General features: G+C 40.3%; 1 protein-coding gene and 1 long non-coding RNA gene across 3 annotated transcripts in view; one reads left to right on the forward strand and one right to left on the reverse strand.

Annotated features, from left to right (window-relative positions):
• phlpp2 (PH domain and leucine rich repeat protein phosphatase 2) overlaps positions 1-23,295 on the reverse strand; it is a 59,029-nt gene that overhangs the window by 30,046 nt on the left and 5,688 nt on the right. For both annotated transcript variants that reach the window (XM_088077759.1, XM_088077764.1), the window contains 2 exons: positions 21,431-21,714; positions 12,908-13,041 (listed from right to left, as the gene is read on the reverse strand). In XM_088077759.1, coding sequence (XP_087933885.1) covers positions 12,908-13,041; positions 21,431-21,714 — 418 coding nt within the window. The remainder of the gene's footprint in view (positions 1-12,907; positions 13,042-21,430; positions 21,715-23,295) is intronic.
• Positions 4,169-7,753, forward strand: LOC148190410 (uncharacterized). The gene is made up of 3 exons (XR_015777469.1): positions 4,169-4,654; positions 7,449-7,547; positions 7,653-7,753. It is a non-coding gene; the product is annotated as an uncharacterized LOC148190410 (long non-coding RNA).

Genomic DNA, 23,295 nt, shown 5'->3' on the forward strand with positions numbered 1-23,295 from the left:
GACAAATGCACTTTTTTTTGTCAAGGGTGACTTCCAGACTGAAGTTGCATATCTGTCTTTAAAATCATACATCTCACGCAACCTCACAGAGGTCACCCTAGCTATCTGTACTCTGGTGCTGCAGTATGTTGTGTGCTGATTGAATAATCAAATTTATAGGCATTGTTATAATTTCTTATATGTATACTATGCAGGAATTGTTGGTCACAAGTGATTCTAAAAGCCAACCCCAGATTCACTCTTGTTTCGGGATGGGCTATATCCGCTTGGCGTTTTGCCTCACCTGATTTGCATTTTTCAGCACCGTGTCCACAATTTTTTTAGCATTCTCTTGGATGCAGTCTGGCACCTGGTTGCTATCTTTTTTTTTTAATAAAGTCTCAACCTCATGTGTGTGCTGTGTGCGGGAACAAAATTAGAAGAAAAAAAGAAAATACAGAGAGAGCAGAGTCTAATACACCACCACACATTTCCAGTGGGTCATCATGAGTGATGACTGAGAGAAATTACTTTTGTATGAGTCTATACATTGGTTTTTAGGAAAGCACTGCCTAGTATACCGTTATTTTAAGATAAGATAGGAGGTCTGAGACAGGTTAGGACACAGCCATGATTTTACAAATTGCCTCTGTAATAGGATTTGTCCTGTTTTTGAAACATAAGATAGGACAAGCAGTTAGGATATGTATCACTAATGAGGCCCCAAGTCTGACAGTATCAATCAGATTTAGTCAAGTTGGGCCCTGAAGACATGGGCATGGACCGTTTTCAGTTTTAAGCTTAAAGAGAAGTATAAGTCATAGTGTCTCAATGAAAGATGCACATATGGCCCAGGTCTGGGCTTCAATTTGAGCCAGTGAAGAACTCTGAAGCCTCATTCCCACTGCACAAAAAAACAGCACCTGCTAACATCTAGCTTTTTCTTTTTTTTTTTTTAAGATATTTTTTGGCTATTTCACCTTTATCTAATAGGACAGGGTACACGTATGAAAGAGGGAGAGAGAGGGGACGACATGCAGCAAAGGGCCAAGGCCAGAGTCAAACCCACGACTGCTGCAGCGAGGACTCAGCCTCTGTACATGGGGCGCCTGCTCTATCCACTGATCCACCGACACCCCAACATCTAGCTTTTTAATGTCAAATGACTCTGCAGTAGATATGGGATTTTATGGCCTCCAGCTCTGATCGGCATTGATGGAAACACAACACCCAGGTAAACACGGTAATTTCAGCCCCTTAACCAGTGGGATACAATAACGCACCGTCATAATTTACAGTCCATCTCCTCCTAAGCAGCACTAAAACACCGATCTGCACCAAGTTTGAAAGAGATACTGAATAAGTGAGAGATATATCAAGAGAAGAAACCACTAAAAAGTTTTCAAACACCTCTGTCCCTGCTGCTGTCAACTGTTCACCTGTTCTCCTGCCTGTCTGGATGTTGCACAGACACACCAACAAAACAACCCACACACGCACCCAAAAGCTGACAGAAAGCGGTCAGTTCACTGGCAGTGAGAATATACTCTACTGTACCTATATTTAGCGGTTTTACCCATGCTTGAAAATACTGTGTGCATGCACTAATTTTAGGCGGAAAGGGGTATAAGTCAGAGTAGCTCAATTTATCTTTGCAAATAAGGATCAGCGCTCTTCTGTTTTTTCTCTTTCAACACTTCTTACCTCTCTTTATAGATCAAACTTGCAGGTACTGTCCAGGTGTCCCGTCAGTGTTGGTGAATATGTATGTATCTATCCCTTCCTTCTCTCTTAATCTCTCTCTCTCTCCATCGCTGTCCTAACCTAGCAGTAGCATCAGTCATATTGATGAATGAGTCAGGGTTTTGTCACATTAAATTTCACTCTTTTCAATTAAATTATGCCAACTTGCACAGCAGGCAGCTTCAGCTGGCCAGTGCTGAAGGACACATCCGACAGCAGTGCTGTTGCCTCTGCCAGGCTTCAAGTACACTCAGGTTAATGGCAGGTCAAATAAGCACAGAGGAGACGTTGCCTCAGCCTCTTGTCCTCTGTTGTTAAATTTTCCTCAAACCAACTTATGCTGCCTCCCACTCAGAGGCTCTCATTGGCAATCTGCTCTCTCTTTTCCTCGTCCTGTCTGACTCGTTCTTCCTCTCCACCTTCCCTTTCACTTCACAAGGGCATCCAAATGAAATGAAAGGCTGCTCATGTTTTTCCTCGCCAGGGAAACTGATAATGAACAAGTCAAGTGCTTCTGACAACAAATTGGCTGGCTGGCAGATCAATAGCAGTGACTGATCCTTGGGCGTCCCCTCACTCGAAGAGAAAATTAGAGACAAAAACCCTCACAGGGTCAGAGATGGGTAATATGTGGAAGTGGAATAACATGACCTGAATATCAAACCATAATGCATTTTTGGCATGGATTGTCATGTGTTTGTAGTACAGAAAGTTGTCTGTCTGTATTTTGCTCAGATTTTTACTTTTCTTTACTTACTTTTTGACGACACTAAAATTCTAAACTGTATTGTATTGAGGCAAAGTTTTTGTATGGCTGCTTGTGTTTACTAAATGACTAAATATCTGAACTTGAGTTTTGTTGGAAGACATGTTTATATTCCTCTAAGAAAGGAATCCAAAAAATATTATTTACCCATCTGTATATGCAGTTTATGCTAGATCTCCTTTTTTGCCTTTTGTCCTGCTTACACATCAAATTGAATTCTTGTTTTATCCCCTTTTTAATTTTCTTTGTTTTTGTTTAATTCCACTCTCTCAGTGTCCCACTCTGTTTGTACTTTTATATCATGTCTTTGTGTCACTTCATATAATATATCTTTTGTCTGTTTATATGCCCCTGCACTTGCCCGGACTTGTTCTGTTATCACCGCATTTCACAATAAAATAAGTTTTTTTAAAAAAAGTATTATTCTGATTTCCACTGATACCCTGCTGTACTGGACTGCTGACTGTGTATCACTGCTAAAGGAATAACTATTATGGAGTGACGCTTAAATCCATGCAAAGAATCCACAAATAAATCCCTTCTCTATGTGCCATATACAAAAAAAGACAAATATGTATAATAGTATTTTTACTGTCAGCAACATTAAATGTTTACAGAATACAGCCGACAGTGGAGAGAGTAAATCAGAATAAACCAAAAATAATACAATCATTAAAACAAGTAATTAAGCAAAACACTCGCCCACTGCAATGCACACATCAATAAACTCGTCATCACGCACCCACTCTCTACAAACTGACACAGGTTGACAAGATGCTCTCACTGGCTTCACAACATATCACCAGAAACAAGCACACTTAGCTTTGTTATGCTGTCAGGGGGTTACAGTCTTAAGAGCACTACCTGCAGGGTGGTAACACCGTCTGGCCGAGCTTGTCAATCCTCCATATTGCGAGAAACAATTCCTCAACAACCCTAAAACCAGCTAGAAGTTGCTTGGTTGAAGTTTTCCAAAGTCAGCTTGTATTTTATCACAAGTCATATCTTATAATATCCTGCATGTTCTTCCTTTCTTTAAAATCACACTACATTTTTATTCTTTTTATTCTGGATTTCTATGACACTGGTCGTCTAACAACAGGCATATTAAAATTTCATGATACGATTATCCTGGCCACAATAATTACAATTCGCAGTATTATCCTTATATTCATCATAATATGATTTAGTTATCACCACACATACACTGTCATTCTGTGGAAATAAATATTCTTTTCACTTGAATGATTAAGCTGGAGTACAGTTTAAGTACCTTTGACTCACAAAGGAGTAGAGCTGAAACGGTCAGAAAACTAACAACTATTTTGATAATCAATAGATGATGCCGAAGCTAAAATGTCCAAGGTAGGGATTTTGACAGAAGACCATAAGGCCAACAAAACTGTCAATGAGTAACATCATACCTCAATGAAATAGGTTGTCTGTTGGAGCTAGGGGTGATAAATGCACACAAAAAATGCACACTTCAATACAGGATGTGAGCGTAGAAGCATCCATACATACACAACACATTGCTTTTAGTACTTCCATATCAAAAGAACCACCCATCTGAAAATCATTGGCCTATTTACGCAATATCATACAAATCCCAGCCATAAAGAGCCAACTCTTAAAACAAACACACATGCTATCCCTCAAGGTCTGTGAGGCTATTAGTTGCTAGGGAAACAGGTTGTTCACAAAATCAAAGTCCAATCTGAGTTGGTAAACCTCCACACTGTCTCCAGCAACCTCTGGCTGCTCTGTGGAAAGCTGGACAAATCAATCTCATCCCACCGATGACAAATAATGTTGACCATTCCCAGTGGCTCCAGAGGGGTTTGGTGACACGGTCGTAGATGTTGCGTAACACCATTTTCTGTTGCAGGATGTTTTTGTCCAAGCTACAGGAGTCTGGAGGAGCAGAGCCACAGAGAGCGAGGCCGTGCTGCCTCAACCAAACTAATCATCAACGTGTCAAGCGGCTTCCTTGGAGACTGCCAAACCACAGGGACAGTGTGACAAGTGACAGATCAGAGAGTTGACTGTATGGCTTCTTGTCTCTCCTCTGTTCATCTTTAGTTTGGCTGCAGACTTCAGTTGCCAGCAAACTCAGTGACATCTCACTTCACGCGGCATGCCAGATGAGCAACGAGGTCGCGACAGGTCAGATTCTGCTCCATTATCAGTGAAGAATAAAAATGGACAGAGAAACAGATGGAAAGAGGGATAGGAGGGGAGAGAGGTGGAACTAAAAGGAACTAAGAGGAATATGAAAGGTGTGCGATGGATGTGACTGGTAGACGAAAAATAAGAGATGAAGGCTGAACGTGGAAGGCTAGAAAGGACTTATTAAAACAGAGGCTATTGTTCAAAGTAGCTGCTTATAAAAGAATAGAATTGGGGTAACTCACTGCCAGTTGTTATGGCCGCAGTCACTACAGCTGAGTTGAAGTTGATTTCCAATACTCAGGTATAAAAGAATGGGTCTATTATATGCCAAAAGCTGCCTCATATGAATCCACGCTGTCCATGACAGAAACCATGTCAAGTGACCAATGTGGGGGGATTTTAGGAATTATATTACACTGTCTGAAAACCCTGAAATATGACTTTTGTGTGCTCTTCCACAGCCTATTTTTTTTTCAAAATTATCAATCAACCTGTCATGTACCAACTCATTCAAAATCAATAAAAAATTGGAGTATTAAGAAAAAAAAGGGGGGGGGGGGATAACTTCATGTCTTCATGCCCATTACTATAACTATGAATGGACAGGGACGTCATAGTGGGGGTAAAAAAATGGAAATGATCAGGGGCTCTTCAAAAGCCTGGAATAAAAAGTTTTGCTTCATTAGCAACTTTTTTTCCTGAGGAATCCTTGTTACAACTAAATTAATGGCTTTTAATTAATTGGCTGAAAAAAATCTGCTGAAAGATTGAAATGATTAGAAAAGATTAAAAAAATAATAGTGGAAGCTTTCTGAGGCCCCTCTCACACCTTGAAGGCAATATGATTTAGTCCACCCCTGCACTAAGACTCATCTCTAAACACAGCTAAAGCCAAGTGTGACTGCTAATGCTGCTGGAGCATGGATTACACTGTCATGTTTTTCTCAGAAAAAGGGAAGGAAAGAAAGAAAGGGAAGGGAAAAAAGAAAACTGACTTTGTAAAAAAAAAAAAAAATCTAAAGGTGCATGAGAGAGACATGGATCAAGAGAGAGAGGACAGGGGGCCCACACAGACTGCTCATGCATAGGGCTCATAATTTGGTGCTACGCCCTGTCAACAGTTATATAAATAATATCACATGCATTATCAAATAGTGAAAATAGAGCAGCAGTAAGTTTATTATTCAATAAGATGATTGACAAGAAATTAATTTGCAACTATTTTGCAAATTAGTAAAAAAAAAAGAAAGATATTTTCATCCTCTCAAATAAGAAATTATCTAAAATAATATTCTCCAAAAATATCTATCTGTTGGTCAAACAAAATAAGACATTTAGGGCATCACCTTGAACTTGAGGAAATTGTGATGAACACATGCTGTTTTTAGATGCTTTATTATTGATTAACTGAGATATCTGCAAATTAATGAATAATAAAATAATAGTTAGGTACAGCCCTAATTAGAATGATAAACAAGAGTAGCGATGTATTATTCAGAACAGTTGTTGATTAACTGGGTGACAGCATACATAATGTATGTCAGAAAATTCACCATTACTTTTCCAAGAATGTCTGTACTTAAGAGAGCCTCAAAGTAGCTGCTCTCCAGTAAACCTCTTAAGAATAAAAGAGCAACACAAAATGCTTCATTTAAAATGATTCATCATTGTAGGTGGAATAAGAAGAAAATTACTGCAAAACAGGTAAAGTGACTTCCTTCTATTTTATGGTCAAAAGAAAAAAGTCATTCTTGCAATTTTCATCTCTTTTGTCTAACAGTTTTAGTCTCTCTTTTCCTGATCTCCTTGATCTGGATACATTTTTGAGACTGCTTTAATTTACATGATTTCAAGGCAACTTTCCAGCACTCGGAAGAACACAATACTCCCTGTATCCCAGAGCTTTTTTGTCTTGCTCAAGATTGCATAGATTGCGTTAGCATGCAGTAGGGGGTCAGTGGAGGCGGAAACACAGTCTGATTTCACTCAGAACAGCAAGCTCTTTTTGGCAGCAAATTCAAATTCAACCCACCACCCAGATGCCTCCTCTTGGTGGTCCGTGTTTACCTCTATTTAAAAAAAATCTCTTATTTAAACTTTGTGCAAGAAATTCATTTCTGACAACAAATATAGCAAGTCTGCACTGTGCAGAACACAGATGGAAGATGCACAGCTAAATACTGCTTTTGAGTGCAGATGACATTAAAACAGAACAATAAAATAATGGCCATTTTTCAGCAGCAGTGAGCCTTGAAAACTGACCATGAGTCTTGGTTGAGAGACAGTCTGCAGGTCTGAAATAAGAAAGAGGAAATCCTTGGGAGAAACGGAGCTCCATCATGGAAACAGCATGTTACGAGAAGCTGTCAGGAAACCACCGAGTGCTCGCTCTCTGCAGAGCTCTGTTGCTCAGGGCAAGTCTGTGGGAACCCCAATCTGAACAGAGGTTCATTTTTGTCTTAAATCTGACAGCTTCACCATTTTCTGTCTCTGTAAACCAGTTCTTTCTGCCTTTATACCATAAATAAGGGGGGTACCTTGTGCTTGGTGATTCACTGTGATTTTAATCTTTGTGTTCCTCAAGGACATGATTATTTTGACTCAGTGATAAACCACTGGGCCTCAAAGTTTCAGACATCGGTTCACCATCCATGTCATCACAGATTCGGACACCCAAAGTCTTTATTTAAGTTTAATTTCCCCTTGTAAATCAGCACTACCCAAATCAATAACTTATTAGGTGAGTTCACACTGCTTGCAGATGACTTATTTCCTTTTACTCTGACAGTGGGCCCGGCAGAGGAGGAACAGGGCTCATGAGAGCTTGAAGCAGGCCTCGTCTGTGCTGCAGCTGCATGGGCCAAAACAGAGAACCACTGGCCCTCAGGTCTCTGCCGTTGTTTTCACTAGGAGCGTTTTTATTAAGTCAGCATTTAGAAATGTTTACACCCCTCTCCATGTTTGTTTTCATCTCATCTGTGCACCACTGCAGGAGGGTGTGTGGGAGAAGCAGGAGGGTGGAGAAGATTCAAGATGACTTTCCTGAACAAACACGAGGACGATGAAGTTTAATAAATTACCTACTGCATTGTACTTTGAAACACTTCAGTGGCTTGAGAGAGAATAAGGCCATAAAACAGACAAATGCACACACATGCCAATGAGCAAATGTTCACACCTACACATAAAATCAAAGCATGCTCTTCTATTTGCATGAAGACCACTGTCTCATAACAAGCCCATGTCTCCTTGCACCCCTGTGCCTCTGGTTGAATGCCTATGAATTAGGAGGTTTAACCAAAGAGCAAATTTCCTCCTCAGACTGATTCATTTGCATGATTTCTGGTGGCCTGAAAATTTAAAAATCCGTTTTCAACTAAAGTTAACACATTTATGCTGGTTTTTGTAAATGCAATGAAAATGTAAAAAATGGGAAAAAGACTGCTTTCCCACTGCCAACAGAGAGCCATGTAAAGAGCAACAGCACGAGCAAGCCCGTCTTTTTTTTTAACTGGTGTGTAATGTTCAACATCACGGATCGACTGGGAAACAGTGGAAAGCTGTATGGCAGCAGGTGCATGGTACTGTTTCTCAAGCAGTGTGTAAACAGAAAAAAAGCAGCATGAAGATCAGTGACAGTGATGTTACAGTGGTTACGCTTTTTGCTTTTTGTCTCTCTTACGTATTCAGTTTCACTCTCAGCTAAATTTTGAACCATAAAAGCATTGCTTGGACAGAGATGGGTGCGTCATTGCTTCGTACTGGCAGAGGGGGTAAAATCAGAGCATCATTTCTGTATTTGTCAGTACACACAATTATCAGACATTGGCAGTCTACGACACACCACACGAATGCAATCATGTGGGTTAGCGCAAGGTCAGCCACAGTACGGTGCCACTGTAGCAGTCTAGGAGTTTGGTGCCTTGCTTAAAGGCACCTCAGCAGCGCCCAGGAGGTAGACTGGCATCTTTCCAGCTGCCAGTCCAGCCTCTACACTTGCTTCAGTACAGGGACTTGAACCAGCGACCCTCCAGTTCCCAAGCCTACCATCATCACCTATCACTGCCGGATAGGAAGCTGACTGAAGGTGTAAATATCCATGATAACTTCAGAGTTGTTTGTACCAGGAGTGCATGCAGATTAGAACTGAGAAAGCCAGAAGTTAGTGGGTGTTAGTAAGTTTTTTGTCCTAGTGGGAAAGGGTCTCAATATTTCACAAGGAAAGAAGATGGGAAAATCAACAGAAAATATAAAGTCTTCGTGGCAGAAGTATGTTTGTAATATTGTTACGGGTCAGTTCACCCAAATTGCTTAACCCACCCCCCCCCCAAAAAAAAAAACACATTTCCGTTATCAAATACTTTCAGAGGGAGTATTTCTTTGGCAGAAAAACATTCCTAGAAGACCAATGTGGTCTGTGGATAATTTAGATTATTTTGAGTAATCGAGACATTGTTTATGCAGGAAGACATGCTTCTATTCATTTTTTAAATACTAATCACAATAATAACAATAACAATAAATCCACCTCAGATGTACTGTGGTGGTGGCAGAAATCTTAGAGAGATACCTTAAGACCTCAGTACATAAAACCAGAATTATCTACATGGCAAGATACCCTTTTAATCAGCTTGCTTTCCCTCAGGTTTATCTCGCTTTCAAGTTGAAAACCAGTGTGTAGACACTCAAAGCCTATTAAATGCAGGGCTGACACATGCAGTGCACCACATCAGGTGGTTTTGTAGAGGCTGTAGTCTTTACTGATGGACCACAGTTTCCCTCGTCTGCTTAGTCAGATCATTACCCCTGACAACAGCTGTGAGACAAGCAAGCACCTGGGAGAGGGATCTCAGAACAAGGCTGTTGTTGTGTGTTTCAACAATGCATCACAGCCCACCTACAACAGCACTGTGGGTGGGAATGAAAAACCAGTTACCTTGTGTCAGCCAAAAATTGAGGTGTACTGGTGAAGCTGTATGACTGGAGAGTTTCTGAACACCAGCAGGAGAGTGGGGGGGGGGGGCACTGAGATAATTCAGCACAACCACAACAACCTGTGAGCTATGCTCCAAAACAGTTACTGCTCACTACCTCCTCAGTTTTAAGGGCAGCAAACGGACAAATGAAGTTGTGCTCTCAGCCTTGGCAATCCATCAAGAGCGCCAGAGTACCAGTCATGCCTGGTCTCTGGTCCTCTTTTCCCATGAGTTGACAAAAGGAGGCAGGAAGTCTCCAAGGGGCCTGGCTAGACTCTGACCAATGTGGCCTGACTACTGATAGTAGCCAAGATCTGACCAGTTCTCATGTTGGCGAGAGGGAAACAACAATAAAGCTTCCACTGGACACACAGAGCCGGGGAATAAGACTGAGGCAGCACAGTGAGCTAAAGACCCGACAGCTAAACAAGCAAATGTCAGTTGTAACAAGCAGACAAGAAGAGAAAGTTGTGTACCTCATTCTAAAGAGGCTCACAAAAGTCAGAAAACCATAACAGTGCTACTTCTGTTTTGATGAGTGATGATTATCTGTGCAGTGTCTTGTATCAGGTGAGAGACCCACAAAAAAGGTGTTCTGTGGGTGGTATTTTGTCTTCATTTTATTTTCAGTTCAGTTTTAGGTGAACAAAAAAAAAAAAACGTGGGTCGGACCATGGGTGTTGGATGATAAATATATATATAATAATATAATGAGAAGAATAATCATTTCATCTTTTAATGTTTTAAACTTAACTACTAAATATATGCGTCAGCTTTCTCTTCTGCACCAGGTGGAATTTGACAGTTGCTTCAATCATGTGCTTCAAAAATACAAGTCACATGTTTCATCATTATATGATATTACATTGATTCTTTGGACAATGAGACAATATTTGCTGATATCCCAAAGTCTGCTATGTTTCAGTTTCTATTCTGTTCAGTTCAGGGGCCTGCAATTGATATGAGATATCAGTAAAAATTCTTATTGTCTTTTTTTTGGCTGCTTACCATTATCTGCCTGGCACTAGGCCTCTGGCACTGTTTGAATGTTTAGGAAGAAGGTGTGCTTGGATGGAAATGGTGGCACAGACATGGTATGGGAATTTCAAAATACCTTAAAGATGACAATATGTATCGATGTTTGCGCTTTGCATCAATGATACTGGATCGTTGATCATTGAATCAATATATTGATTCAGACTGATGTTTTATTACACCTCTAGTTACTAACGAGCATGTTAACTGTGGAGATGTGCATCTCAAATTTATGAAAATAAGCTAAGAAATATTCATTTAAATTGTATTTCCTGAATTACCTTTACAGTTACCCTTAAACCTGGATCGACATCACTTTCTTGTGCTTCGTTCAGATACCTTCACAAGCATTTAAACCTTCAAAATCTGACCAAATTAGTTTGCTTTCTTTAGAAAAAAGGGGGAAAAGGTCATGATCAACTTGTCAAGAGGCCTTGTGTTTTGTTTTTTTTTAATTTACTTTACTTTTCTTTTTTTCTAATTTTCAGGTAATTTTGATTTACTTTTTACATTTTTCTTCTCTGATTATTGGGTCGTTCTTTCTTCAGTTGCATGTTGCCGTTTATCAATGTTTTTTAAAGACATCAAGCCAATTTACTCAGGTCTCAAAGGGTTAAACAGCTCATTGGTTATTATAAGACTGGCAGTTTTGGGATGAGCCGCTAATCTTGTGTCTTCTAGTCGGGTTGCACAACTAGTTGGTCCGATGTGCATGTGTGTGTAGTGTTTATGAAAGATAAAGCAAAACATGATACACATAAGTCTAGGATTAAAATTTTATGCTTCTCAATTAAGGATCCGGAGACCGGATGTGGTGTGAGCGTTTCACACGCCATGTTTACATTAAAAGTCAACGCAAAGAAGCTGACTGACGCAAATTCAGACCAGGCAGCACAATGGACACGAAGGAGGCGATAAGGCCTATCTCGCCGCTTCGTGCAAGTTCAAATTTTTCAACTTGACTGAAAATTTCGAGTGGGGTTGTGTTGCAATAGCCTGTCTGTTGATATTCTCTCAACATTAATGAGACATCAAGCTTCACTCAGCTTTACAGAGACAGAACAAATAAGGACCTGAAGGGCTTGAGATCAGCGAGCAAAGCTATTAAGTTACATGGTAAGCTCTGAACATACACCTGTGTCATAACATAAACACAACCGCAGCTGTTGAGGACGGATTTTCGCGAGTTTCAAAATGCTCCAAAAATGAACAAGCGACCAAATATGAGTGAAAAACGCAATGCAAAGTTTTTCTTCGCATTCGGTGTGAACGCAAAGTGACTATCACACTTAAATCAAATGTGCTATGCAGCCTTTCTGTGCAGTTTGCATGCTCTCTTCACATTCTCTCCAGAGAATTTCAATACAAAGCTGCTGAGATTTGTATTTAGCTTATATTCATATTCAGCGTGGCAGCGCTGCATTTCAATGTAGGGAGGGTTGTGGGAGGAATTACATGTGAGCCCTTTAGACGCTGTGGTTTGCTCACTCTTCCTGTTCCTGTGTTCCTGCAGCATTTGAGCAGTTCAGACTCCAAACAGAAGGAGTTCCACTGACTCAGCAGGAACATCAGTCGCTTGATCAAGTGTAAACGCATTACAGATCATTCACCATTTAGCCTTAATGGTAAATCCCTTAATGCTGCTACTGTAAGAGTATCATTAGACTGACGCACAGACTGAAACGGGGAGAACTACTTATGTCTATGGGTTTTTGTGAGCTGTTTTAAGACACATGCAGGTATACACATTTGTCCAAAACGTCACATCCATTTGCTACTGCATTAATATATCACATTGACACAGGGACACTTAGTCACTTCTGTCTTGGGTTCATGGGAGCATGTTGACAGCAGCAGGTGAAAGGCAGCCCACACGGGGACAGAGAATCACCACAGGATGACGGATGGTCAGTCACTTATCATGAGGCCGTGGTGGGCGTGTGTTTGTGTTATCCCATGCTATACTGAGTACAAGACACAGCTTCAGAAAGGCATCACTCTCAGGGAACCTCAAACAACAACTGGCTTCACTTTGTCCTTGCTGAGAGCACACATACTTTTATGCACACACACAGACACAAGATCAGAAGAGGATGTGATAAAAACCATTTTGGAGTGTTTGACCTGCTGCAGCCTGTTTTTAGGCCTTCAGGTCAGTTTTCTTCCTGCCAGACACCACTGAGCTGCAGCAGATAGTAAAGATTTGGGATGATGGCCCCTGCGGGTCAGTACTCACCACTGTAGAAACGGATCAAACAGCTGAGGTCTGAGTTGGCTGCTTCTTGCTGCACTCGTACGGTCTCTGTGTAGCCCATTGCTGCCAGGTAGTCATACACCATCTGCAGCGGACGCTCAGAGGGGTCCAGCCTCCTACAGGACAAAAGAAAAGGAAAAGTGGTGTAACAATGCCTGCCACAAATTAGTTAGACCAGTTCGTACGGGATAACAGAAGAGACCAGACAGAGTCCTGAGAGAAAAACTCTTCTTCCAGAGTCATGAGGTGTAAATATGCAGCATTAAAAATATGAATATACAGCGTTACAAATTTCAAACAGCTCTGATGGTAGATTACCTGGCGGAGATGAGAGCGCCACTGCCACGAACTGAAGTGTGGTTCCTGTGGTGTGAGTGCTGTTTTTGGTCTTTTGTTGAAATAAAAAATGTCCTGACAGAGCACCAGGTGGTAATTTAGCGCCACAAAGCTACCGAATCATAAAAGAAGAAAAATTAACTTTTGCAAGATCCAAAAATGTGATTGGTACTGTGTCTGCAGCTTCAGTGGTTTGGTTCTGTAGAGTAGTACATAAATGAGTAATCATCGCATTGCATCTGCTCCCCTCAGGATGCCTCACATAACTGGAGCATGGGCAGTAGCAGTTTTTTTCCTCATGTTAAAACCTGCATTCCTCACTATGATTAGCAAAATGAACTATATATACTTGCTTATTTTCTCAACAAAAGCCAAATACATTTTCTGAAATGTATGATAATTTTTTTTTCCTCCAACTGTGCATCAAACTTTAACTGAGGAAATCATCATGACCCACTAATAATCACTTTAAGGATGTTCCCGCTGACACCTAACAGGTTGAACATCAACCCTGAAATCTGCTACCCAGCCTGATAAAAGATGCCTCTCACATACTCTCTGGCTGCAAACAGTAAATGCAACTCACACTTTCACTTCCAATCTGATCAGCTGGAAATGGTCCAAACAAAGTGCTGAGTTTCACTCATGCTCAGTCATTTCCCGAAAAGCTAGTCATTACTTAACTGTTCAACTGATAGTCTGAGTCATCCACTTTTATGACTTTAAATGCATTTTCACTATGCACATTTATGATGAATTAATGTCAGTGACCATAAATTTTGACAGCTGACACTAGCTTTTTACAGATATATCAGTATCTGTTTACATGATGAGTGACAGAGAAAACTTGATTAATAGAGTAACATTTACAGTAAATAAGGCAAATGCTTGAATTTTGAAACATCACTGACATCCCCTCAGCACAGTCAGCAAACAAATATCAGTAGCCATGTCCAAACCAAAAGTCATTTCACTCTGTCAGCCTATATTAGGGGTCATCAACCACATTTGTCCGAGGGCCAGAATTTTTCCAGGCAGACACTGTGGGAGCTGGACTTTCAAATACAAAAATGTATTTAGATCTAAGGAGTCTGTTATTGTTTAATGATTTAGGTTATAATTGTTTAGTAATATAATAAAACTATTTAAATAAAAATTAAAATTAAAATTAAACATTAAATAAGAACATGTGAACAAATATATATAACAAAATGTTAACTGAGAGCCATGAGTTTGTCCCCATTCTTGCAGGAAGATATTTGCCAGGGTTCAGACCATTCAATGTGTCCACACCGCCGAGTTGACTGGGATTGAGCACCGTAGCCCATGTGTGTATAAGCCAGAGCCCATGTATGTGTGTGTGTGTGTGTGTGTGTGTGTGTGTGTGTGTGTGTGTGTATCTTTGAGAGAGAGAGGGAGAGGGACAGAGAGAAGGGAAGAGAAGGTGGACAATAACACTCAATGTTTCTGTAAGTTAGGCTATTAATAACTTACTGAGAAAACTGCTTTGTCACTTTCTGACACATCACTACTACTTGCAAATAATAAGATGACAAATAGATTTATAACGTCTTTAGTACCCGTGGGTGGATCCCACATAAAAAGGGCGATGGTAAATCAGTCCTAATAATCGTATTTAAATCTTTATTGTTTTGGGGTTTGCTTCAATATAGGAAGAAGAAAAGCTAGATATCAGAAATACCATAACACATTTCTTACCTCCTCACATTTTTTAATCAATGAATACAAGGCTTCCACTCATTTTCAGGACAAAATTTCAAAACTTTTTCATGACTTTTCAAGGATCAACAATAATTTAAAAAAAAAATCTTGCTGCATGTGCCCAGCGTTTTTCAAACATATCACATTCAAACTCTATTCAAACCTAATCTCAGCTCATGACGTTTTGTTATGCATTATTATATTGACAGCTAGAGAAAATAAATTTGCCATCACATGGCGGGACATTAAACCATGTGGTTTCCATGGAAGATTACTGTTATTCAATTACTGTAATTTTATTACACACATCACAATTCCATGACTTTTCCATAACTGTCAATGATTTTATCTAATTTCATGACTTTTTCCAGGCCTGTAAAGCGTGATTGTGAAATTCTATGACTTTTCCAGGTTTTCAATGATTATGGGAACCCTGTTAACATTCTGCGGGGCATACGTGGCACTCAGGCTGCCGGTTGACAATCACTGCCTGTATGATTTGATTTCAGAAAGCCGTGGCCGCAACACGTCAGTACATGATTTATGCGGCTTCTAGCAGGCAGCAAGAGGAGGGAGACTCAGTCCCTGTTGACCATTCACACTGACGCTTACACTTAACACAGATATGCCTCATTTATTCACAAATCCTCCAACCTTGGGCAATGCAGCAAGAAGCTGTTAAATCTCTGTCAAATGCCACCCAGCGGGTTCATCTGTCCTCAGAGAGGAAGGTAAATTATGCAGCAAACTATGGAAATGTATCCCTCGGATTACTGTAGACATACCCGGTCTCCCCTGTAACAGAGGTAGGTGGGGTTTACAGAAACAATGCTGTGTATCCACACAGGTGTTTTCACTTATTTGGCTGATTATTCCTCTCTGGACTGTGTTTGTGTGTACAGACAGTGGTCGACTGACAATTTCTTTACACCTTTACAATTATTATTAGTCTGTGCTAATAATTCCCGGCATGGTTCCACTCAACATCAATCTGAGTAGAACTCTAATCAGACAAAATAACAAATGAAAATGGGTGCGGATGTGCAGGGTCTACAAAAACTGACTGGGTTTACAAAAAAAAAAATCAGAGAAGTGTGTTTGAATTTAATCATTGTGTGTTTTACATTTTTATTAGCTGGCAGGAGATATGATGCCTCAGCAATCATAGATCATTTAGCAAGGTTTCAGTTTCTTACCATGGAGACAGAGCGCTGAGTTAAGGAGGCTGTTGTTTGCAAAAGAAGCAAGGCATTCTCAACTGTGTAAATTTATCAATTACCTGCTATCCATGTACCGTACTGGCAGGTGCCTCCTGTGAAATCAATAATCAGACCATAATGGATCAAATTTTACAATTTACAATCCAAATCACAATACATATTTTTTTTTTAAATGGCTGCTACAGTGGGTGTTTGGTTGATGCTTAATGTTATGATGTGCTTAAAATCTGTAAAACTGAATCTTGCAGTTATTGCAGGTTACAGGTTGAATTTAAAGCAAATGTAACAAAATATCATCAAAAACATCCTTAATCAGCCGTTTGCCGTTGCACACGTTCATAATGCCTAATTTGTTCAAACCTCTCCCCTTTTCCAACAGGCCTTTCACCCAACCTCCACTCACAAGAAAAAGGCCCTCCATCACTTGTTAGTATATTGCCTGATGAAGCCATTGGGGCCACTAACCTGACTCCCGCACCTGGCGCTGTGTTCTGATTCTTCGCAAGGGTCAGTCTGATCTTTCAGAACCAATCACAGGGGTATTCTTTGCAACTGGTAGGGCTGGGTTTCGGCAGAGACCACTGATAAACCAAGACAGCCCACCAGGGTTGGAAATTAGCACCAGCCACAAGTTACATACTGCTAACACAAGCAAGTGTTCTAGATTTGCTTCACTCACCAGCAAAAAACACATTAGTAATCTGTTGAGTGGCAGGTGGACAAAAAAGTAATTTCCAACACTGAAGCCCGCTTTAGATTCATTTATTGTATCTGTGTCACGATGATTTCGCCACTGCCCCGCCCCTTAGGGAGACCAGTGGCAGTCCTCAGTCTATTCATTCCAATGGGAAAAGTGAACGAGAGTACAGATTATGACTGTTCCCTTAGTCCCATGGTCACTGAAGTGAATATTGGACACATTTGTCACAGGCCCCGGTCCATCTAAACATTCTGACACTGAAATGGCATTTTTTTAGACAAACAAATCAGGATAAAATTGACTTTGTTCGAGACATGTTTCTACTCTCTTAGAGCTGCTCTCCTCACAGCAAATGGTCAGTTCAATGTCCGCCCAGATAACAAAAGCTAAAGCAGCCACAGCTGCTAACATCCACAAGCAAACTGTTAAACGGCCCCAACAAACTCACAGTGACAATAAAAAGACTCTACTTTATTGTTAAACCCATTGATAACCATTAGATAACATTAGCCATGTGATGCTAACAGTTAATCTTTTCACTGTGTGTGTGCTGCGAGGCAGACTCTCACAACTGTCCCTGGTGCTCACACTCTTACAGCAGTAGCTACAACGCATTCAATCTGCGGTGTGGTGAGGTCGAGTGCGTTGTACTTTAGGGGTCGACAGATTATCGGCCTGGGACGATATTTTGCATTTTGTCGATTATCTGTATCTGCTTTTATTATAATGATCGCCGGTACAATTAAATAATTAAAAAGTGCAAATAAAGTGACAGCATGTGAGGAACTTTTACTTTGTAAAACCTCAGGGAGATTTTTTTATTTAAATTTTCACTTGACTTTATTAAAAAAAAAGTTGCTGGGAACTTGTTGTATATGATGTTGAACGTATCAGTTTTTATTAAACATTTGCTTACGGCATTTAAACAAAGTTTTGTGTTGGAGTTTGTTTTATTCCGAATTCTAAATATTGACATTTTTATTGTAAATGCATATCAGTTCCTTATATGGGTTATCAGTCTCATTAACTACTTATGATCTGTATTGGCACTGAAAAAACAATATCAGTCGACCCCTAGTGTACTTGATGGAGTGGGTACATTCACATTATGGGTATCAAATTAAGTACTCTGCTGATATTGGTATCGCTTTAAGGCTACTGGTATTGCACATTTTTAAACAATATTCAGCCCTTGTAATTGGTCTGGTCTCTTAACTATGTAGATTGTAGATACAAGCAGATGAGATGAGATTTCTCTGCAGGGCGGCTGGCCCCACTCAGAGGGAGGAGCTCAGTGATTTGGGAAGCCCATGATATCAAGCAGCATACTCCTCTTAGAGGAGTCAGCTAAGAAGTCTGGGAGCCTCCTCTGGAAGTGGCCTGGGCATGACAAAGTGGGAGGAAACCCCGGGCATACCCAGAACATGTCGGAGGGATTACATATCTCATCTGTCATGGGAGCACTTAGGGATCCCCAAAGGAAGAGCCTGTTGCTGGGAAAAAGAACACCGGACTGCTCTGCTTGCCCTGCTGGCACTGTGACCCTGACCAGGATAAGTAGCTCAAAAGAGGATGAATGGAAGAATGGATGTCTCCCATCAACTCCATCAGCTCAGTGAATTTATCATAACAGGGAGTTTGTCTGACTGAAAAAAAAAAAAAAACGCTGTTCCTAAGCAGGAAAAAACTCAGACCACATCTTCCTGTACGCAGCACATTACTACAAGCTATAATAAGAAAATCACAAAAAAAGCTTCCATCATGTCCTTACTTATAAACCCTTCTTTAGTGCTTGGCTCAGTGCTGTCTACAGCTTTATATGTTTTAGATGGTCTTTTGTACAGTACAAGCAGCTGTTATCAATCACAGTAACAAAACCGATTACACATACAACATTTATGTATAGTTTCTAAAACATGATTACACAAAGGAGAGAAACTATAGAATTTGAAGCCTCTTTAAGCTCAAACATAAATGGAGTCCTAGCTCATGTAGATTCCATGCACTTACACATTTTTTTTTTTATTCAGTGCATTTAACCATTTGAAACCTGAGCAGATTGGCTTCATGTCTTTCAAAAACATTGGAAGGATGCAAAAATCAACTTAGAGAGAAATTAGCCAAAAAAAAAATAGCAAGAAATTAGTAAAAAGTACATAAAAATGACCTGAAAATCAGCAAAAAAAACCAACAAATAAAAAGAAGGAAAAGAAAGTAAAAAATTACCTGAAAAGGGGTGCTTGAAAAATCATAATTATTCTGTTATGTAATTTTAAATATGTAATTATGATAATTATGAATATAGTTTTCTAGAAAATGTTCCCTAGCGTTTTTGAAATATTGTTCTAAATCGACTTATTTCTTGCACTTTGTGCAACATTTCTTACCAAGATGCTCAGTGCCTATTTTGCTATGTTTCTGAATGAAATTAAACCTTTAATTAGGTTTTAATTAGGATTTAAATACTTGTGAAAGGTATCTGAAAGCAGCACAAGAAAAGGTATGTCGATCCAGGTTTCCAAGGGTTGGTTCACACTTCACTTTACTGTATGTGCTGCTTCTCTGTAGGAATGGAATTTTCCTTTACATAAACAAAAATCCTGGTTTTCTTAAGTCGCCAATACCCTGTTTTGGGATGATGAGGGCTTTAATATTTCATTTAAAGCCACCTAGTTGTAGGTTGCACTTCCTGGCTGTACAACTGGAATGTAAACTTAACCAACATTGCCTAGCCACTGGCTTACCAAAAAGCCTTTCATTTATTACCAGCCTGCATGACTCTGCAGTGTCTACAGCTTTTAATCAGCATAGATATAATAAAGTTGGTTCACATGCTGTTAGTTGATCGCACCATTGGCTACCAGCCTATAAAGTTACCAATAACCCCCAGTCATGTTCACAGCACAATCTGCAGCACATCCATGGCATGATCTTCCAGCCATTAATAGTACAAGCACAGTCATTTATGATTCTCCACTATGGACGCACCTTCTAGCATTTTAGCTGATACCCTACATGCCTTGTGAGATCTGATCTCAATGTCCCACAAAATTAAAACTGAACAGACAGGAAGGCTCAAATAGAATATGCTATACGCCGCCATGACTTCAGCTATAGCTGTTTTTTTTTGTTGTTTATTTTAGATTCTGCTGTCTAACATCTACACATAAGTTTTTCCAGGAGAGCAAAGGAGGAACAGCCCAGATGTGTTCCTGGTCACGGATCAGTGAAGCAGCTATTTATCCTTTCACAGATAATCAAGGGGTCATTTGCTATTTCTGTCTACATACGTGTGTCTCATAGAGCTGAGAGAAGCATGCAGTCATGTGCCCTGAGCATATCCCGACTGAGGCGCTGTGGGAGTCTGGGATGTTGGAGAAATTGCAGCAGGTCCTAATGCTGTGTTTGCCTTCTTTGCTTTGAGTCAAGCTTAATTAAGGTGACATTCTGTTTATGGTTTTCACGGACAGGATATCGAGTGTAGTATTTTATATTATATATGTAGGGAAGAGAAGTGGACATTTATTCAAATTTGCATTGCTTCTAAATTGCTTTTTTCTCTGTACATCATCACACCCATTTCAGCTGTGTTTTTGCACGACTGATTGAAGAGATGTGCTTCCATTTTTAACAAATGCAGCGTTGTAAACCAGCTGTACAACATGTTTCACTTGCACTATACTCATGTAACTGCAACCCAAAGCATCTTTTTAAGCTTCCAGTCATTAATTTCTTTCATTTTTCTGCATTACCATGTTTGTACATGATTACACATTATGCTGTGAGATATGATGCTTTGGTGTGCACAGCAGTTCAGTACTGAATATATCCAATGAAGACACTGATGAAGCACTGCAGTGTTGGATGCATGTGTGGACCCATTCAGAGTAACTGAAGCGGGTTCAAACCACATCCCTGTAGTCCCCTTTACACTGTCTGTTTAAGGTGGGAAAACCACACAGTTTTTTCACTTTTCTGTATAAAAGGTACGATCCCGGCATAGGGAGACAGAGTTGTCTACCCTTTCAGCTGGCAGTTGGGGTAGTAACAGCACTGAAATTGTGTCTGTGTAAAAGGGATAGCCAGCAGAACGGGACCTTTGCAGGGGTGGGATGTTTTGACATGTTATGCACGGCTCAACAACTCAAGGCTTGAGATTTAACAAGCAGCTAGCAGCAGATAGCGTCTACCTCAAAGCAGAAGAACAACGGTCAAAAACATTCGCAAATTGGGAAAACAATGAGTTCAGGGAGCTCTTTACCCTGCCAGCAGCAGACAAGATCAGACCCCATATAACAGGAAGGGTAAATGTTAAGCCATTGTTATTGATTAGAAAGTGCTGCAGACAAGTATGCTATATGTCACATTAGACGCTGTCACTGTGGTTACACCAGTGGATGTATAAAAAGGCCACGCCTCTCTTGCTTCCAATATTTGGGCATGCTATCTAATGCAAAACACACATTAGCCTAAAGTATATGATAAAGAATAGCTTAACTTTGATAACTTATCTTAGTGTCTATTTACCTGACTAGGTCTCCATGCAGCTGAACATAGAGTCCCTGTCCATCCCTCTGAGCACATAGTTCCTCCACGGTGGTACTGGTGGAGCAGAGCACCAACTGCAGGTCTGTCTGAGGGGTGGAGGAGGCCTGTGGGCCTGAGGCAGGAGGCTGGGGGTCCACTGTCCCCCCATACAGACACACACAGCCCCGCTGGGTGTCTCCCTTTAGCCAGTCCCGCTCTCTTGATCCAAATCTGGTCTTTCTCGTCACGCAGCCGCGACTCCCATTCCGCTTCATGTTGCGCTGCTGACACAGAAAGATTCATTTTAACACACAAATTAACATCAGATACATATCAGCACTTTTAACTGCCTCAGGCAGCCTAAATAGCTTGAGGGTGGTCCAAAATGTACTGATGACGCTCCCAGAAGTGCTATAGGCTTCAACACAACATCTGCACTGGTAGTTACAGGTTAATTTCAATGGTGTACTATCTCTCATCAAGCCTGCTTTTAGAGACTTTTAGATCAGCACTGCAACATAAAATATTATTAAACTAAAACTGGGACAAACATGAAACATGCTGAAACAGTATAAGTGTCCACGGGGCCATTACAGAATTTACAGCAGATTGGTGGTGCTACAAAAGGAATTGAGGGATTTCAACACGAAAACACCCAACTGCTCAACTACAGCCTTCGACAATACAGATTTCATCCTGACCCACTAGAAGTTTGATGCTGTGTTTTTTTTCTACAGAGACTCTGTCCTCTGTCTGTATTTTCTTCCTATATGGGCGTGTATCCCAAAGTGCTCAGCTGAGGTAGCGACCAGGTGCCAGACTATAAGCTGCAGGCATCCAAGAGACACAACCTAATTATAGTGAGGCAAAACAGCAAACGAGTGAATCCTAGGTTGGCTTTTACTTTCGCTTTCGCTAGCGTCACCTACAATCCTGCATAGTATATCTCTTTGCCATCAAAATGTGTTTATTCCTTATTAACAGCGTTCAGTTGACTGCAACCACATTTCCTGATATCCAGCAGGATGCTTTCACACTTTGCTTTAACAGTGCTGTTGCTGCATACTTTCCTACCAGTACACAACTGAAATGAGAACTACGCAGTGGAGTTTCAGTGAAGGTGACACTGCTGGAAACTGGTGCAGTTGTATTTGTAGTCGTGAAGGAGCACCCCTTCGTCTACATTGTAATCAATGTTCTGTAATCAATATAAAGTTATCAGCAAGCATGTAGCGAGTAATTCCAGTGAAGACACTTGAAACTGTTTTTCTTTGTGGACTCCACATTATCTGAGAAGCCTGTCTCTCTGTGTTGCAGCAGCACTGACCTTAATGTTAAGAACAATCTTAAATGTTTTTTTTTTATTCTTTTCCCTTCCTTCCCGAGGATGGACTCTGTGACTGCATTACTAACAGGAACCAGAATATCATGCTGTCGTTGTTTTCTCTTGTCCTAATCACTTGTGGTGATGTTAACCAGATGTAAAGTAGCCTAATGTCTTTCCTGAAAGTTATGCTATCATGCTATTAAATCTAAATTTGACATTTATTAGGACTGATGTTGTGCTAAAATAATGCAATGACAGTAACACCAGCTGCCTTTGAAAGACAGCTGGTGGTATCAAATCACTATTTTAGATATCAAGATATCAAATCACTATTTTACTCTGTTTGTAGGCTCGGCAGTACATTTATAGTTAATGGAGTTTGTCAAGGATGCACACTGACCCCAGCTATTTAGAAAATGTATAGATAGGATATGACAGCACAAGTCTGAAGAACATCCAGCTTTGTGACTTCACCAACATTGTTTGAAAATTTTGTCATCCTCACCTCATTCAGTTGTGACATTCAGTAAGCCTTTGA

Source organism: Plectropomus leopardus, chromosome 1 (assembly GCF_026936395.1).
Source record: "Plectropomus leopardus strain MGB_pleo_1.0 chromosome 1, ASM2693639v1, whole genome shotgun sequence".
NCBI lineage: Eukaryota > Metazoa > Chordata > Actinopteri > Perciformes > Serranidae > Plectropomus > Plectropomus leopardus.